This window comes from Hemicordylus capensis, chromosome 5 (genome assembly GCF_027244095.1).
Source record: "Hemicordylus capensis ecotype Gifberg chromosome 5, rHemCap1.1.pri, whole genome shotgun sequence".
In the NCBI taxonomy this organism is placed as follows: Eukaryota; Metazoa; Chordata; class Lepidosauria; order Squamata; family Cordylidae; genus Hemicordylus; species Hemicordylus capensis.
In genome coordinates, this window is record NC_069661.1 from 91,964,706 (window position 1) to 91,985,026 (window position 20,321).

General features: G+C 43.6%; 1 protein-coding gene across 4 annotated transcripts in view; it reads right to left on the reverse strand.

Moving 5' to 3' along the window:
• Positions 1 to 20,321, reverse strand: part of MICU3 (mitochondrial calcium uptake family member 3) — a 103,971-nt gene that overhangs the window by 66,407 nt on the left and 17,243 nt on the right. For all 4 annotated transcript variants that reach the window (XR_008308642.1, XM_053256321.1, XM_053256318.1 and 1 more), the window contains exons 3-4: positions 15,401 to 15,432; positions 8,118 to 8,196 (exon numbers count right to left, since the gene is read on the reverse strand). Coding sequence is in view for 3 of the 4 variants with exons in the window: in XM_053256321.1 (XP_053112296.1) it covers positions 8,118 to 8,196; positions 15,401 to 15,432 (111 nt within the window). In the remaining variant the exon portion in view is untranslated. The remainder of the gene's footprint in view (positions 1 to 8,117; positions 8,197 to 15,400; positions 15,433 to 20,321) is intronic.

The following is a 20,321-nucleotide window of genomic DNA, read 5'->3' on the forward strand; positions in this document are numbered from 1 at the left end:
AATGTACCTTTCATGCAAAATATTTAGTATTTTAAATATTTTCATGTTTTCAGTCAGTGTGTGTGCACTTTTAGTTCTTGCTTTGCGCTTGTGAGTCACCATTGTTATTTATTATCATTGTATACCACTTTTCAATGGCCTGTGTGGGTTTCTCAGCAGCAACTGATGGGCCACTGTGTGAAACAGGATGCTGGACTAGATGGGCCTTGGGCCTGATCCAGCAGGGCTGTTCTTATGTTCTAAAATGTTCTGAAAGTTGGACAGATACAAAAATAAAATGATTCCCTGTCCCCAAAGCCACCTGTCTTTTGGGTATAAGAACAAGACCTCCGTCTTGCTTGGATTCAGCTTCAATTTGATTTGAATTGAATTCAAAACCATTGAATATTATTATTATTTATTCGATTTCTACACCGCCCTTCCAAAAATGGCTCAGGGCGGTTTACATAGAGAAGTAATAAATAAATATTCCCCTTAAAGAAAGTTATTGGACTGACTATTTTACTACTTGGATAACAAACACTAAGGATTATAAACGATCAAGGTCCTTGCATGGATTATAAAGTTTTAACTAACTAAGTAAATGACTAATATATTGGACGAATATAAACGCGTATTTGGTGTGAGAATGAATAAGGGAAGCAAGTAAAAGATACAGTACAGAAGATGAAATATAGAACAATTATTACTCAACTGCATAAAATTATTTTTGTGGGGCTTGTAATTGGCCTTTGTTAGTTTTGATTTTGCTATTGGCTGCATTAATTAATATTGTTGGATGAAAAAATATAAGCCTGACTTTTTTGGGAAAATGAGTAAGAAATGAGAGGTTCGAAAAGGGAAGGCAGACTCGAGAGGGAGTGGAGATGAAGTGGAGGATTCGAGCAAACAGTTAATTTTGGAATTACAAAAGTTGAATTAAAATATTCAGCAAATGGAAAAAATCTGACAGAGAAGATGGATTCACTTAAAACAGATATGAATAGCTGACTTTCAGAAGTGACTAAAAGAATGAATAATTATTTATTTAATTTATTTATTTACATATTTTTATACCACCCAAAACTTGTGTCTCTGGACGGTTTACAATTATGACCAAGAAATTAACAATCTATCAAAACAACAGGAAACATTACTATCTGATCAGAATATACAATCTGTTGAGATTGAAAAATTAAGGAGAAAAGTGGAATTTTTGGATTTTAAAAGTAGGAAAACTAATTTAAAATTAGTTTTAAAATGATCTTTTCAAAGCCAAAGTTTTGGCTCTACTTATGGTGGGTGCGCAGATGGGTGCTTACACTAACTTCCAGAGGACAGAAATTGTTCAAACCAAATTTCTCAGGGGTATACTGAGGGTTGCTCGGTCTGTCCCCAACACATGCCTTAGATTGGAAGTGGGCTGGCCTACTGTTGAGGCTAGAATCTGGAAGGCCATGTTCAGTTTTTGGCTCAAGTTGTTTTTCTGCCCTGATGGGTTTGCCCTGTTAGTCCTAGAAGATTCTTTTAAGACCCGATGGAAATGGGCCATTGACAACAGATTAAGTAGGTTGGGTTTTTCATCTTCGGTGATAAGACAGATGGGTCTCGAGAAGGCCTCAGACGCCATAAACCAATGCATAATGGACATTGCCAGGCAGAAAGATGTTAGTAAAATAAGATCTGGGGTTTTTATGGGGGCCCAAATTGATAGTTGGCTCCCGGCTCGATACTTGACAAAGCTATCCTTCATTGAATATCGTAGAGCAATGACTGCAGCCAGGTTCAATGCCCTTCCTTCAGTCGTCCTGGAAGAGCGATTTCTGAAAATCCCTTATCTCCAGAGATTGTGCCCGTGTCATGCGGGAGAGGTTGAATCTACCAAACATGTGTTGTTGTATTGTTGTTTCTATAAGGAGCTAAGAACAGAATTAATTGTCCCCCTTTTAAGAGATTGCAGATTGACCTCAGGTCAGGAGAAAGTGGAGTTTTTACTAGCAGACTTGGATGATTTCATCTCGACAAAAGTAGCCAAGTTTCTTTGTATTGCAAGTAAACTCCGCAGAAGACATGTTGAGAGGTTAGATGCGGGCATAGTATAGTAGGAGGGTGAACAGATTTTATCTAGACTAAATTCTTCATGTATGATACTCTTACTGTACTGTTTCTATTGCAGTTTCTTTTGATGTTTCTGAAGTGACGTGTAGTTTTGTGTGTGGTTTTGTTGTATTGAGAGGCCGTTGGCTGTAATAAAAGTACTACTACTACTCCAAATTCTGTGGAGTGGGAGAAATATTGGTCAAGACAACCTGAGCAAAGAAATGGTGAAATTATTATTGGCTGAATTTCTTGGAGAGGATGAAGGAGAGATTCTGGGAATTGCAGAGATTTACAGAATCAATTCGGCATATGCCCGGGCCAAGAAAATATCTTGTGACATATTCATTAGGTTTACTGATATGCAAATCAAAGAAGAGATCTTACAGGCTCAAAAACAGAGTCTGCTAAAGATTGACAATAATGAAATACAGATTCTACTGGATGTTTCACCAGAGATTTTAGCCAAGCATCGTGAAATGAAATTTTTAACGATCATCTTGGAAGAGAAGAAGATCAAATACAGATGGGCGGTACCATTCCATTTGGAAATTTTCTTAGATGTGGGTGGGGGGGAAGACCTTTGTTTATACAGTTGAAGACGTGAGGGCAATGGAGAAGTCTGTAAAGATGGCAGAAGAAACAGCGAAGGGAGAGAAAGATGAAGAGGCCAAGATGGATGAAGCTGTGGCCTATTAATAATTAAATAGGAAGATGGAACAGCTGAAAGTATTTTCAAACAAACATAAATGGGTTAAATAATCTGTTCAAAAGGGGGGGGAAAGACTTTTTTAAAACTAAAAAAAGAAGGTGCGGATATTATATGTCTTCAAGAGACTCATATAAAAATGACAATATAAATTTGTTGGAATGCCATCGACTTGGACAAATGTTTGCTGCAACAGGAAAAAAGAAAAATGGGGTTGTGATATATATTAAAAATCGGATGTGGTCTTTAGAAAAACAGATCCAGGATATGGAAGGTAGATTTCTTATCCTTAGACTTCAAACTCCAATCAATAAAAGGACAATTTCATCAATCTACACCCCAAATGCCAATAAGACAAAGTTTTTTTTAGGGGAAATTCAATCCTTATTGGAGGCTGCAGAAGGAGATCGTCTAATTTTTGGAGATATGAACGCGGTCATGTGTACGACTCGAGATAAATCAGAGAAATATAAGAACACAGAGAAAGTGCTTAAAAATGTAGAAGAGTATATGCCACTATTATCGTTGGTTGATGCATGAAGATATAAATATCCATGTGAAAAAGTTGTAAATTTTTTTCCTGCTCCCCATAAGACGTACTTGAGAATAGATATGTGCCAGATTTCTAAGTCAGCTTTACCTGCATTTACGGATGTAGAAGTGGCACCACTGACATATGCGGATCATAATCTGATAATTGTGAAGCTGAAAAAAGGGAATTCCTTACGAAGAAGATGGAGATTAAATAACAGTTTAATACTACAAGAAGAAATTAAACAGAAGTGCCACTCTGAATCAGAAAACTTTTTTCAAACTAATATGACAGAAGAGATTTCATTATTTTCAGTTTGGGATGCAAGTAAAGCCTATATGAGAGGAGTCATGATTTCATTGGCTTCGAACAGAAATATAGGGGTGTGCACCGGACTGCAGACCTGCGGTTCGGCACTGGGGTGGGGGGTTCCGTTAAGGGCGGGGGGGCTTTACTCACCCCTCCCGCGCTTTGCTGCTTTGGCGCCATAATTCATTTAAAAAATGTGCCGCAGAATCGCTCTCCGCCCGCTCTCCGCTCCGAGGCTCCTTCTTGTCTTCAAAATCGGGCGGCAGGATACTTCCCTGCATGCGCGCGCAGAAGGCTCCCTGCACTTCACAGAAGGCAGGGAAGGGGGCGGGCGGACGGACGGACATCTCCCCACCGCCCGCCCGAGCGCTATAGGACTCGGTCCGGGGCGAGATTTAAAGAGCTAAAATGGCTTGAGGGGGCTTCGGGGGCGGCAGGGAAGTATCCTGCCGCCCGATTTTGAAGACAAGGAGGAGCTCCGGAGCGGCGAGCGGGTGGAGAGCGATTCTGCGGCGCATTTTTTAAACGAATTATGGCGCCAAAGCAGCAAAACACGGGAGGGGTGAGTAAAGCCCCCCCCGCCCTTAATGGAACCCCCCACCCTAACCCTCCCGAACCAAAACCACCCCTTGTCCGGACCGGTTCGGAGGCCAGTAGAATGGCCTCTGAACTGGTCCGTGCACACTACTACAGAAATAAAGCTGTGCGGATGCAGAAAGAAACATTAATAAATCAATTACAGCAGCTGGAATTGAGACATAAACAAAACCCTGAAGAAGAGATTTTACAAAATATGAAAGAATTGTGGAAACAAGTAGATTTAATGGATGCCAAAGACACTTACCAAAAAAATGAACTTTACTAAACAGAAATATTTTGAGAAAGGTAATAAAGCAGACAAATTACTGGCATATAAATTGAGAAAAGAGCAAGAGAAGAGGACTATTACTCCAATATGGAATGGCAAGAAACTTGTTTCAACAAAATAAGATGAGATGACAGAACAATCTGTGGAGTACTACTCTTGAGTATATAAAACTAAATCCCCAAATAAGGACAAGATTAAGCAATATTTAGATAATTTGCAAATTAAACCGTTTACAGAGCAACAAAGAGAGATGTTAAATAAAGTGATCATAGAGGAGAAAACTGGAGAGGCAATACAAAGACTAAATTTGAATAAGTCGCCAGGCCCAGATGGGCTTTCGGCCTTGTACTATGAGTCCTTTCAAGATATACTGGTTAAACCATTAACCCAGGCAATGAATGAAATACAACATTGTCACAGTATACTTGCCACGTAGCAAGAAGCTTATATTACACTGATCTTTAAAGAAGGACAGGACCCAAGACATCAGGAATCTTATAGGCCTATCTCATTATTGAATGTGGATTACAAAGTTTGCGGCTATTTTGGCGACAAAACTGAAGAGATTTTTAGCAGATATAATACATTTTGACCGGACCAGATTTGTTCCAAAGAGACACATGAAAGATAATTTAAGAAATATTTTGAATGCCATTGAGAACATTACTGTAGGGGGGAAAGAAACAGCGATGATCTTTCTTGATACTGAGAGGCTTTTGACAATTTGGAATGGCAATTCATGTTTATGGTGCTAGAAAAGATGAATTGTGGGCTGAATTTTATTTCTTGGATTCAAAGTATCTTTATGGAGCAGAAAGCAAAAGTAATACTGAATGGAGTAATATCAAAGACATGTTCTGTTACAAAAGGTACAAGACAGGGACGCCAGTGTGGTGTAGTGGTTAGAGTGCTGGACTAGGACCGGGGAGACCCGAGTTCAAATCCCCATTCAGCCATAAAACTAGCTGGGTGACTCTGGGCCAGTCACTTCTCTCTCAGCCTAACCTACTTCACAGGGTTGTTGTGAAAGAGAAACTCAAGTATGTAGTACACCGCTCTGGGCTCCTTGGAGGAAGAGCGGGATATAAATGTAAAATAATAATAACTTTCACCTTTGTTGTTTATTCTGGCTCTGGATCCATTGGCATGGGAGATATGGCGGGAAGAAAGAATACCAAGAATGAAGATGGCCAGGCAAGAACATAAGATAAAGCTATATGCGGATAATGTAGTATTAACAATTATCAAACCAAAGATTTCAAAATTCAACAATATGGGAAGGTTTCTGGATGCAAACTGAACAATAGTAAAACTCAGATGGTAATATGGAATATTAAAAGATGAGGACCGAAAACAATTGGAAGAACAGATTTCAGTCCAGTATTAAACCAGTAAAATATTTGGAGATCAATGTAATGGAAACAAAGAAAGACTTATTCAAAAAAAAATTATTTACCGGTATGGAAGAAAATACTGGCTCATCTGGTGGCAAAAATAAAACCTTTCATGGCTAGGCAGAATTTCAGTGATTAAGATGAATATTTTGCCTAGGATTAATTTTTTTATTTCAAATTTACCAATAAGAATTGAAGAGAAGACTTTAAACTCAGGTGGAAGTATACAGACTGTAATGAGAATCTTTGTAATTGTATCATTTGATCACATCTTCTTTCTTTCTTTCTGTTTTTCTTAAGTTTTTCTGTTTATATTATGGATAAAATAATAAGTGTGTGTGTGTGTGTGTGTGTGTGTGTGTGTGTGTGTGTGTGTGTGTGTGTGTTTAACCAAAACAGTTGCACTGGCTGCCAATATGTTTCCAGGAGAAATACAGAGTGCTGGTTATTACCTTTAAAGTTCTGAATGGCTTGGGTCCGGGCTACCTTAGAGAGCACCTTCTTTGGTATGATCCCCATCACTCACTGAGTTCATCTGGAGAGGTCCCTCTCCAGTTACCACCGGTACATCTGGTGGTGACTCAGAACCAGGCCTTTTCTGTAGCTGCTCCTGGCCTATGGAATGAACTCCGGGCAGATATCTGCATTTTAGGCTCGCTGTCGGCCTTTAAGAGAGCCCTAAAAACTTACTTGGCCTTCCAAGGTTTGTAAGTAAGTAAGTAAGTAAGTAAATTAAATAAATAAAGGTTTTTAATAGTTTTTATATTGTTTTTAGTATTGTGTTTTAAATGGTGTGTATTTTTATGTCTTTTAAAATTTGTTCTTCACTGCCCAGAGCCTTTGGATGGGGCGGTTTATAAATGTAATAAATAAATAAATAAATAAATTTGTGCAAATTTCATGCAGTTTCACCAAATACCGACAAGCATTTTCAAAATGTCTAACCAAGAGTAAAGCTGGAAATGCAGATTAGGGATGTGTACGGATCCGGTGGGGGCCGGTTTGATGGCAGGGGTTGGATTGAATAGCGGGGGAGGATGCACTTACCCCCACCGCCACGTTTCCTCCACCGGCGTACATCTCAGTAGAAGCCCGTCAGGGTGGCAGTATACCTCCCTGCCGCCCCACTCCGACGTTATCCAGAATTACCCGGAAGTAGCAACTGTGACTGCGTGTATCGCTCATGCGCACACATCACATACGTCACAAGCATGCACCCAATGTGTACACAAACGAGTGATGCACGCAGTCGCAGCTGCTACTTCTGGGCAATTCCAGATAACGTCAAAGTAGGGAGGCAGGGAGGTACGCTGCTGCCCCGATGGGCTTTTACTGAGATGTGCGCTGGCGGGGGAAATATGGCGCGGGCGGGGTAAGTGCATCCTCCCCAACCATTAAAGCCACTCCCCACCATCGAACCTTCGAGCTGGGCCATAAAAGGGCCTCTGAACCTGTTCGTGCACATCCCTAATGCAGATTGCATAGTCAGTAGGATAAACTGAGACAATCTCCTTTTTTGGTTATAGCTGCCAGGGACATCTGGGGAATCAGCACAGTGCTGGTACTTTGCAACCTTTCCAGATCCCTATACAGATATGCCCTTCAAGTAGATAACAAAGCTGCCAGGCCCCCAAATAATAGATAACATTAATATCTGGTTACAGACTATCAGTGTCTCATTTAAAAGCAGTTCTCAGCTAGAAAGATTGCAATGAGCCATATAAATACTAGTCTAAGACATTTTAAAGAGTCTATTTTAGAGACGTGAATGAACCTCGGTTCATGCCCTGGTTCAAAGCAACACCATATTGACCACAAAAATGACCTCTGTGCTTGTGCGGAGGCCATGTGTGTGCCAAAGCTGTGCACAGGCTGTTGAAGAGAGCACTGCAGCAGCAGGAAGCTGCATGGAATGGCGGGCAAGCAGGTGTACAAGCTGTACTCTTAAAGGCCCCACCCGTTGCTGGCCCCACCCCTGGCACTGCACTTGAACCGCCAAACCGGTTCAACTTTGAAAAATCTCTAATCTATTTTAATTGAAAACATTACTGCAATCATGTTCATGATCAAATAATGTAGATCCTGAAAAAAACCTGGATGTTCTGAACTATCTTTTCTTTCAGACGACAAATTAAGAATTGTGATAAAACTGACAACAATACTTTCTCTAATCCAGAGTCAGGAGAGTTTGTAGTGAAAACATTTTGCAAAGCAAACACTCATCTGTACCTTTCTCTTGGAGATTCCGAAAAAGTTTTGATGATCCTTTCCAAACTGGTGGAGTTTCCACAAGTATCTGATTCAACTCCTGCAAAATAACGAAGAAGACATAGTAGATTGCAAACCTATGAACATGGGAGTAAGTCCCATTGAACTTAGTGAGACTTATTTCTGAGTAAACATGCATAAGATTGCACAATGACTGGTTAACAAAATTAAGGCAGAAAGATCAGGGCACCTATGATGAGCCAGATTAATTCCCATGGCACAAAATGATGGAAAGTCTAGTTGCAAAAACCTGCAAACGTTTTGTCAAATGAAACCCATAACATTTCTAATACAAAATATTCAGAATAATAAGACCTCTCTCATTCACACAGCAACCTGATAAGGCAGACCAGTATTATTATCTCATCTAAGTGAAACTGACAGAGAGTAGCTTGACTAAAACAATCAATGAGCAGGGATGTGCAAAACATTTCGGGTAAAGAACATTCTGTATAAGGCCGTTTTGGGCGATTTGTGTACAAAACAAGTCACCCAATTGCAACTTCCGAAAGTTTTGTTGACAAAACAAAACACCAAATTTTGGCTCCGAAAGATTTGTTGTTTTGGACCTCGAGTTTGTGGCGATCTCCGAGTGTAGTCTCCATTTTGTGTTTGACGTCGATCTGAATTTCCCACCCTTCTATCCTTCAGATTGGTAAAGGAAAGCATGGGCTGATCTGCTGGCAATTGTCTCCTTGTTCTCGATTGGTTATTTTGGCTCTGCAAAATGCAAAATGACCTCACATTGGCCAGTGGAAGGTTGAAGAAGGGACAAGGTTGAGGCGGGGAGTTCACAGAGGGATTTTGAAGATATTTAAAGAGGCAGCAGGCAGCCATTCTTCCTTTCTGCCTCATGGGAGAAGAGGGAGAGTGAGCGCTTTGCTTTTTGCATTGCTGCCTATTGTTCTGCCTTGCTGCCAGCTGGCCTTGCTTGACCAGTGCCATCCAGTCTGCCAGTGTGTGACTGTGCCATCCTTGGGTGGATTGATTCTCTCCTGCATTAATATTAAGAATTGATTTTTGTGGGGGGAAAGAATTCCATCTGATTCTTTTTTCCACCTCTGCTTCCTGCTGCTGAGAGAATTACCATCTGCCTGCGCCAGCCCCAGAGTGCCTGTGGCCACTGGCCACGCCCCCCCCCACCAGATTTTCCAGACTTTTGCCCCATCTGAAGACTGAAGAAGAAAGACTCTCATAGACCAGAGCACAGAACTGGAATACTAGACCCAACGTGGGCGAAGCCCTAGACTGAGTGAGTACCCATTTATTTTAACACACACATCTCTGGAATTGTGTATTCTTGGAGTTTTTTTCCTGTTTGGAGGGAGGTTTTGGGTTGCAATTGAATTTAAAAAGTTTTGTGTTGTTTAGTTTAGAAGAAGTTTAAATAGGGGTTCTTCTGTCTGTGGGAGGGATCCCCATTAGCTAGTACTAGTAGGTGATTAGAAGGGTAGCGTAGCCTTGTGGTTTAAAAAAAAAAATAGCATTATTAATATTCTCTGCCCAGCAGCCTACAGGCTCTGAGTGGGCACACATTCCAGCCTCCTCCCTGCACCCATTTACATTTACCACCCTCGCCCAACTTCGCTTTAAACAAGAAAGTCTTCAGCCACCACTCCAGCAGTATCTTCATTGTATCTGTTCCCTAGTTATTATCGTATCTGTCTGTTCTCTAGTTATTGTATCTGCTATTGTGTCTGTTCCCTAGTTATTGTTCCCAATTGTATCATTCTGTTCCCTAGTTACAATAGCCGCTAGCCTACTGTATCTGACCTGTTCCCTCCTGCCCAGCAGCCTACAGGCTCTGAGTGGGCACACACTCCAGCCTCCTCACTGTGCCCATTTACCACCCACCACCCATCCCCAACTTTGCTTTAAACAAGCAAAGCCTTCAGCCAGCACTCCAGGCCAGTAGTCCAGCAACAGCAGCCTATATTTTTTCAAAAAAGTTTTTTTTTTTTTTAAAGTCAGGGTTTTAAAAAGAAGCCGCAAAAGATATGGTTGGGAGGGGCAGAAGAGTGCCAGGCAGGGGGAGGGCTTTTCTTGCTGGTCATGGTGGGGTGCGGAGACAGGGGCCTATTCCCCAAGTCACCCCGCCCCTGCTTTGGCTCACAGGCTGGACTTCTCTCGTCTGCCTGGCCCTACACCAGGGCGTGCGGCCGGGCAGCAGTTAGTGGGGAGGCGGGCCTCTCCTGCCAGAAAAGAAGTTCTTCCCGTGGCAGATGTGGAGGTGATGCAGGTGGAGCCGGTTGCCAGTCCAGCCATATCCACCTTGCCACCCTCCCCTGTGAGGGGTGGGGCCCCCAGAGGAAGTCTGAGGAGGCCCAGGAGGAAGCCCCTGTGTTTTTTGTCCCTGGGACTTCCCAGGCCAGCTCTGAGGGCTGTGGTGGTGGCGTGCCCCAGAAGGGACCAGCAGAAGCGTCACCACCCAAGCGGCCCATGTTGCAGGAGAGCCCAGCAGTGTGGTGTGGGATCACTTTGAGCTTTGCCCTGGTGATCCCAGCCATGCTGCCTGCATCCACGGCAAAGCACTCGTTAGCAGGGGCAGGAACCTGAAGAACTTCAGCACATCAGCTTTTTAATATTGTGGAGAATGTTGGCTTCCGCCATCTGCTTGTTTGTCCGAGTACAAAATCCCCTCATGCACCACCTTCAGTAGGAAGGTGGCGCCCTCCCTGTACCGTGCGTGCAGGGAGGCTGTGTTGGCCCGGTTGCATGCACACTACCTTCATGTCCCTGAAAGCCCACTGCTGGGGGCATGGGGGTGAGGGGACATCTGGCTCTACTGGAGCTGTATCCATCTCTTCCCATGCAGGCAAGACTTCTTGGGCAGTGTTGCACGTGGAGGCGATGGACACAGACCACAGGTCGGATGAGTTGTCGGTGGTCACGGACCGACAGGTGGGGACTTGGCGAGCCGGGGAGCCAAACATCTGCTGAGCCTTCAAGGTCACCAACAATGCAGCCAACATTATTAAGGCGGCCAGGCAGGTTCAATTTGTGCACATCGCTTGTGTTGCACACACTTTGAACCTGATGGTGCAGGATGTGCTTGGGCTTAAGGAGGAAAAGTCCAGGTGCCAGCAGAGGTTAGGTTTAGTTCCCGCCCCAGAACCTGCTGCTTCCGTGGCCGCTCTTGTGGACCAGTGCCGCAAGATTGCTGGCCACTTCCACTGGAGCGAAAAGGCAAGGCGCCTGCTCAGGGCCAGGCAGATCCCCAGGTTGTTCCTACCCGGTGGAACTCCACATTTCTCTTGCTTCAGCACCTGCAGGAGCAAGAGGGAGCCATTCACAGCCTGGCAAGGATTAGTGGCTTGGATATGTGCGACCTGTCCACTGCAGACTGGCAGCTCATTTCCAAGCTGGTCTTAGTAGTTGAGCCGTTATATGCTGCCATGGACGGCTTATGTACTAAGGCAGCTACACTGAGCCAGGCTTTGCCCACCAGTCTTCACCTCGCGAAGACCATGGGTAATCTCCAGGCCACTCTGACCACTGGGGATGCAATTGCCCTGGCAGATCGGCTGAGGGCTGGGGTAGTGGAACGGTTCACAACACAGTTGGGTGCATCTGCATGGCATGTTCTGGCATGAATCTGCGATCCAAGGATGAAGGGCAGAGCTGTCACCCCGACCGGCTGCCTAGGTGGAGGGACCTCCTGGTTGAGCACGACAGGTGTGCAGAGAAGAGGCTAGATGCAGATGACCAGGAGGAGGGGGCTGCTGCGCAGCCTGGCAGTGCGCATTCCACCCCTAGCAGCACTGCCGCCGCCACCACTTCCTCCCAGTCCAGCAGCACGGTTTCTCTCGCAGTGCCACCAACGGAGTGCCACCTCCACGTTCCGCCACCCAGTGGTTCACGGAGGGCTTCCTTGTTGTCTTGCCAGAGGAACAGGAGGAGCCTGCCCCTCGCTGCAGCCATGCTGAGCAGTCTGTTCTGCTCTACCTGCAGGAGCTGGCAGAAAGCCAGGAGACAGAGCCATGCCAGTTTTGGGCAACGTGTCGCCATGTCTGGCCAGACTTGGCAACCATTGCTGGCCAGTTCCTCTCATGACCGCCAACCAGTGTCTCGAGTGAGAGATTGTTCTTCATGGCTGGAGACGTGGTGACCCCTCTACACTCATGTCTAGATGCTGAGTTGGTTGAGGAGTTGATCTTCTTGAAAGCCAACCTCCCCCTGCTGGGTTATCCTGAGCTGGCCGTGGACGGTGAGCAACTTGCGTCACCTCACTATGCAGTGCCTCCCACACCACGGCAACTCATCCCGACCAAGATGTGTCACAGCTGCTGACACATCCAGCAGACACGCACACAGGCACTGCCGCACTGCCAGCCCGAGAATGGTGAGATGGGGCAATGCTGCTGTGCTGACACTCAGGGCTAGGACAAGTGAGTGCTCCCTGCATCAGGGAGGGGTTCTCCCAGATGTTGCTGAGAGAGACTACAACTCCCATTCCCCACTGTTGCAATGGCTGGCCACCATCAAGACTAGTAGGGACAATGGGAGTTGTAGTCACTCTCAGCAGCATACATCTGTGGATCCCTCCCTCTTGCAGGACCACCCACTTGCCCGGTCTTGAGGGCCAGAAGGCAGAAGCGGCACACCATCCATCACACAGGCAGAATGCTGCGTGTGCAGGCACAGGAATATTTCTGGGATGCTAAATCTCACACATGCTTATGTCGAACTACACACACACACACACACACACACACACACAGCACACTGTCAGAGGGTTTACTTTTTTCCCCTTTAATGTCAAATAGTGTTTGTTTGATTTGTTTCAACCATGCATGACACCACAAGGCCCATGATGAAGGTGGGTGATGCATCATGGCCTGGTGCCACTATGGCCCAGCACCACCACCAACCCCCATCCACAGAGGCTGTGGTTGTTGCGGGGGGTGGGGGAGGGAGGGTTTTGGAAGATGCATGCCGATATGAAAGAATTGCTTTCATTGACTATTTTGAATTGATGCCAAAATGAAAATGATGAATTTCAATGTGATAAGAATATGATGCTGATGAGTTGTTGTTCATGCATTTCTGTTTTGTAATGTGGCTTTCACTTGTCTATTTAATGTTTGTTGTCTGAGACTTTGCTTTGCTTTTTTCCACCCATGGAAGGACTGTGACTGAAGCAGCAGCACATACACCCACCTACCCCCACCCCTCAACAGCCGTAGCCAAAGATGAGCTTGCTGCTGGTGCCCTCACAAATGTCTATCACACAGACTTAGAGAGCACATAGCATTCTGAGGCAATGACCAAAATTTTAACCCTAAACCCACTAACCCTTTCATATAGCACGCACGGGTATACTATGTCCCTCCCCCACATAATTTCAAGTCTAGAAGTGTGTGTGTGTGTGTGGTGTTCTCTCTCTCTCTCTCTCTCTCTCTCTGGACTGCTTTGCAATGAAGATTGAGTCATATTGTGACTTGCAGCATCATCAGTGTTTTTATTCAAACTAGATTGCTTACATCTACAATAGGCTGTGCTGGTGCCAGAGGCAATTTGTCATTGTTTGTCATTGAAAATGTTTGTTTGTCATTGAAAATGAATCCACTCTCATTTGCTACTAGAGAATCTACATTCAGAATACCTCAAAAACAACAAAACCCAGTACTCCATGGGCTTGTGGGTATGGAGGTGGTTGGAACCCTATGTGCACTATGCCACCACTCACTCTGGACCACCCTGGTACCCCCCAAGTAGTTATAGGGCTACTGAAACCCCCAATATTCCCTATGGGGGAAAAGCTTAAAGATGCACAAACTTCAGAAATTCTTTAAAAATCACCCCTTTGCCCAATTCCTTTGAAATATGGGTGGTAGCAGCCACCCATTGGGGCACTACTGCTCGACCCACTCTTCTGCCCCCTACACCCACTTTCTGCCCTCAATCTGCCCCAAAGTCACACAAACTTCAAAAATCCTTTTTAAAAATCAGCCCTTTGCCCAATTATTTTGAAATCTGGGTGGTAGTTTCTTTGTACCCATTGGGCACTACCACCCACCACAACCCGCTCTGGGCCACCCTGATGCCACCCCCTCACCCACCGGGGAGTTCTAACTAAGGCTACTGAAATCCCCATTATTCCCTATGAGAGAAAATCTTAAAGATGCGTAAACTTCAAAAATCATTTTAAAAATCAGCCCTTTGCCCAATTCCTTTGAAATATGGGTGGTAGCAGCCACCCATTGGGGCACTACTGCTCGACCCACTCTTCTGCCCCCTACACCCACTTTCTGCCCTCAATCTGCCCCAAAGTCACACAAACTTCAAAAATCATTTTAAAAATCAGCCCTTTGCCCAATTCCTTTGAAATATGGGTGGTAGCTTCCTTGCACCCAATGGGCACTAACACCCACCACACCCTGCTCTTGGCTACCTCGGTGCCCCCAACGTGGAGCTATAAGTTTGCTGGAATCCCCATTATTCCCTATGGGAAAAATCTTAAAGACGCGTAAACTTCAAAAATTCATTAAAAATCAGCCCTTTGCTCAATTTCTTTGAAATTTGTGTAGTAGCTTCCATCCATTGGAAACTACCACCCCCACACATTGTTTTGGCCCCAGTACTCTTTTGGCCCTTTTTTATCTGAATCGATTCAGAAAATTTGGGTCCAAATCAAATCTGGGGTGATTCGGGTGGGGGGTCAGACTTGGACTCAAAACAAATCAGGGGTGTTTCAATTTGGGCACAAATAGAAATGAAAACATTGATTCATGTACACCCCTATCAATGAGTTCATGGCTAAACTGGAATTTAAACTAGGAATCTCCAGTTTATAACTCATGGCTCTTAACCTTTATGCCAGGGCTGCTCAACTTCAGCCCTCCTGCAGATGCTGGCCTACAACTTCCATAATCTCTGGCTATTGGTCACTGTGGCTGGAGATTATGGGAGTTGTAGTCCAAAAACAGCTGGAGGACAGAGGTTGAGCAGCCCTGAACTATGTCATGCCAATTCACACATACCAATTATTTTATTTATTTATTTTATTTATTTATATACTGCCCTTCCAAAAATGGCTCAGGGTGGTATACATCAAAGTATTCCAATACTGATCTCTTTAAACCAAGCAATATATGAAGTTGAAACAAAAGCAGCATTTCAATCATTTCAACAATGTAATTATCTCAAAACGTAAGATTTCCAAGTGTATAGCCAATAAATATAAATCATATAAAGTGAGGCAAATTATAATCATTTGTTGCTTAGAAAGAATTGAAGCTCACCTGTTTTGTAAGAGATCTCCTTTGTTTTGTCTCTAAAATAAAGAGAAAAATAATTATTTATACAAAATATGCAATGGCATGCTCCCATAGGCCGGTACACTTTACCATTAATCATCTCAATCCACAAACTAGGTAAAGAACTTGGATTTAAAGATTTAGGTTGCAGTCCTATCTCACCTGGTTCCCAGTGGGACTTTCTTCCAAATCAATATGCCCTCCTCAAAACCTACTTGTTTAGAAGTGAGAATTCTAAGTGAGAATTCTAAGTGAGAAGTGAGAATTCTAAAGCATTGCCCTTAGAACCACAGTAACCTCTTCTGGTCACTAGAGGCATGATGAGATGCTAATAGGTCTATCTTGGTCAGTTAGAGCAGTGTTTCTCACCCTTTTTGGAGTCAAGGACCAGTAAATTCTTCATGCAGAGTTTCAAGGACCGCTACATTCTTCATGCACAGTTTCCTGGACCAGCATTTAGTAAAGGGCTTTCAAGTTTATCTATTAGTACTATACTACAGGCATGCACAACTCAAATGACCTGGTGGGCCAAAACTGATCGTGACTTGGCTCATGGGGGCTGAGGTCAATTTTTAGGGTGCTGATTATTAGAGTAATACTTAATATCAATCAATTAATTTAATTTAATTTAAGTGAAAATAATTAAAATGAATTTAATCAAAATTTAGTTTTTGAAGTTCTAGCAGGCCAAGATTAATTTTAATTAAAATAAAATAAATTGAATTAAAAATTCTAATAAAATAAATACAATACAATCTGTACAAAATACATAATAATAAAATGCATTGTTCTTTCTTTCCACCTCTGCCAAATCATCACACTTAACACGGAGCATTTCTAAGGAAAAAAATTAGAGAAGTTTTTCTCTTAATTTTTGATAAGAAGATTATACTTTGATCCTTCACCACACAGGCTTTTATAAGAAGGAAAGAGAGAAGTGAGACGGGGAAAGAAAGAGAGAAAGAATAGGGCAGGCTTGGCTTGAGAGAGAGAGACAGAGGGATGGAAAAAGGAAAAGGGGATGGAGCAGGCTTGAAGGGAGAGAGGGAGAGAAAGAAAGAGAAAAAGCTAAAAAAGAAAGAAATGGAAAGAGGATAGGTAGGTTTGGCTTGAGGGAGAGAAAGTCTCTATAAGCTGATCTTGCAGAAGGAGCTAGGTAAAGAGGCATAGAAAAAGCAAAATTAGGCAGGACCCTGAATAGGCAACAAGGGAATTGACAGGCCTAGGAAAGGATGTTAAGCTGAGGGAGCAGTCGAAGAAGGGCGGGGGGCAGGGGGAGGAGGCCAGAGAGAAAATGGGTATATAAGTGAGATGCATGTGGCTGGGGACTGCAGGTGAGAGAGATTGGAGTTAACTTATTCATTTGAAATAACAAATCTAATCTTAGGATGCAGACATCTACATTTTCTACAGACAATGCTACATTTTCATGAGATTTAGCATTCTTGTGAGTTCACCCCCATGCAGTATAATAAAATATTACCACATGTAGAAATTTGTGGGTCCCCTGCAAGATATGTTAACTTTTGAATATGGAATATGGTTGTGGCACCACCAAATCACCTTATCATTGAAAATGACAGTTAAAAGTCATCTTCTGATGTCTTCACTACATTCATTCATTCATTCAATTTCTATACCGCCCTTCCAAAAATGGCTCAGGGCGGTTTACACAAAGAAATAACAAACAAATAACAGCATGTTTGGTTGAGAGAATTGGGCAGGAGTGAAATGGATTTAAATGCCAAGGCAGTTAATCTTGTCAAGTTAGGAAGCAATATCAGTTACTAATGTTATCTTTGCCAAAGATAAGACGTGGTGAATGTTCAAAGTACTACTAGGTTTCTGTTAAAACCTTTGGAAATATGTTTTATTTACTATTCATTCATGTCAGATCTGGGTCACAACATTGTAGATTCAATGAGGAGTTGATTGAAAAACCTCTGTGCCCCAAATAAGGTGGTACAATTTGCTTAAAGGGAACTATTGTCTCATAATAATAATTAGGGCTTTGCTTTCCGCTTGCCTTCCCCTGCCGTGAACCTCCGTGTATTTTTAAAAATCCCAATGCTGAGGGAATGGCTGCTGGGTGGGGGGTGAGCCAGTAGTCCTTCCCCCGCTCACCCCCTGAAAACCTCCACGTTGTTTTTTAGGCAGGCAGGCAAGCAAGCAGCTTTCCGCTTGCCTGCCCCTGCTGCGAACCTCCGTGTATCTTTAAAAACCCCAATGCTGAGGAAATGGCTACTGTGTGGGGGGTGAGCCAGTAGTCCTTCCACCCCCTGCGAACCTCCGTGTTGTTAACCAAAATCCTTCACATTCCCGACTGAGGAGATGGCTATTGGGGTGTGTGAGGTAGTAGTCCTTCCAATCACACACACCCCGGTGGCAGCAGCGGCAGGCGGCGGATAGCAAGCAGAGTGATGCCGTGGCCTGCCGTTTGGCCCGGCGCCGCTTCCTAACTGAGAGAGGCACGCCTTTTTAAAAGATACACAGAGGTTCGCGGCAGGGGCAGGCAAGCGGAAAGCTGCTTGCTTGCCTGCCTGCCTAAAAAACAACACGGAGGTTCGCAGGGAGGGAGGTGTTAACTCGCGAAGGCACGGACTGGCACTCAACCTGTCACGGACCAGCACTGGTCCGCGGACCGGCAGTTGAGAAACTATGAGTTAGAGTAAGTTAGAATTGTTCAGTTATTTATTTAGCATATTTTTATACTGCCCAATATGGAAGTCCTGAGCAGTTCACAATCTAAAAACAACCATTAAAACATTAACATGATTAAAACAATTTATTTATTTATTTATTTTTGTACCACCTGATACGTACATCTCTAATTTAAAATACAAATAAAAACTCTACAACTATGAACTAAAAGTCCGGCTAAACAGGTATGTTTTCAGGTCCTTCTGAAAAGGCCCCGTTTTGAGTTGCCACCAACTGAGCTGGTGACAACCACAACTGGACCTTCCCAGATTATATTAATAGGCAGTGGGGTTGATGAAGAAGGCGTTCTCTTGAAGGCTAGTACCTGTTTGTATATGTTGTTCTATGTCTCTTTGTCTCCCAAGTCCTGCTATGCTGCCTCATCGTGGCAGCATAGCTCATCTATGTCCCCGCTATGTCCCTATGGGCCTCATCTATGTCCCCCAGGTCCTGCTATGCTGCCTCACTGTAGCGGGTGTGTGTGTATGTGTTCCTGAGAGGGATGAGTCAAGTATGCCGGGAGGTATACTCCCAGTAGGGTCACCCAAAGCACGGAGGTCATCCCAGCTGCCCAGCTAAAGCAAGCAGGCATCTATATTGGGCAGCAGCAATACAGGAAGGTGATGGAAGTGGACGATCACTTCAGTGACAACGACAAAGGCATCATTTCATACTGCGCGGGAGAAGGCAATGGTAAACCACTCCTTTATTTTACCAAGAAAACCACATGGATAGACAAAACAGAATGATTGTCTATGTAGTGCCGGATGATAGGCCCCTCAGGTTGGATGGTACTCAAGATGCTACTGAGGAAGAGTTGAGGATCTCTCAGAGTACTGATGGTGTATATGACATGGCTAGAGTAAAGCCTTTTGGAAGTCTAGCAGCTGATGTTGCCATGTGGGAAAAGAAAATCTGAAGCTGCAAAGACAGAATTACAATGAGAACGTGGAACATAAGAAGCATGAATATGGGAAAGCTTAACACAGTGAAAGATGAAATGAATCAACTACAGATTGACATCTTGGGCATCAGTGAATTAAAATGGACTGGAATGGGACACTTTCAGTCGGGGAATCATACCGTTTACTACTCAGGACACGAGAAAAAAGAAGGAACGGTGTTGCTTTCATAGTCAGGAAGGATATAGCAATGACAGCACTTGGGTACAATGTGGTCAGTGACCGACTAATATCAGTTAGATTTTGTGGGCAACCCTTTAACATGACAGTTCTTCAAGTCTATGCCCCAAGAACTGATGCAGAAGAAGAGGAAGTTGATGAGTTTCATGCTCAAACCCAGTCTGAAATTGACAGAACATGCAAGCAAGATGTAATGCTGGTGGTTGGAGACTGGAATGCCAAAGTTGGAAAAGGTAAGGAGGAAAACACAGTCAGCCTGTATGGCCTAGGAAACAAAAACAAAGCAGGAGAACGACTTATTAGTTTCTGCCAAGCCAATGATCTCTTCATTGCTAACACATTATTCAAGCAACCAAAGCGGTGCCTATACACATGGACATAACCAGATGGAGTACATAGAAATCAAACTGATTACATTACTGGTGTAAGGAGGTGGAAGAGCTCAGTTATAACAGCAAAGACATGAACAGATCACAAACTGCTCATGTGCAAGTTCCAAGTCAAGCTAAAGCAGAAAAACAAAGCTATCCAGCTTCCATGATATGATCTTGAGAATGTACCCACCATTTTCAAGGAGAACATCAGGAACTGCTTTGAAGTTCTGAACCTCATTGATAGAGAACCAGAGGAACTGTGGAATGAAATCAAAGAAATTGTTCCTTAAGTTGTTAAGGATGAATGTAAAAAGAGACTGCCAAAGACCAAGAAACAGAAGAAAGCAAAATGGATGTCAGAACAGATGGTGGTAATTGCCCAGAAGAGGAGAGAAGTCAAAGCCAAGAAAGATAAAGGCCTCAGGAAGGAACTTAATAGGGAATTTCAGAAAGCTGTTAGAAGAGACAAGGAGCAGTACTACAATGAAATCTGTAAAGACCTTGAAAATGGAAATAGACACAGAAAAACAAAAGATCGTTTTCCAAAAGATCTCTGAATTCAGAGTTAAAGGATGCCAAAGGACGGATAGTAATTGATTCAGAGAAGATCAAACAGAGATCAAAGAAGTATAATGAAAATCTGTACAGCAGGGACGTCAACATCCAAGATACTCTAGAAGATATTCCCTA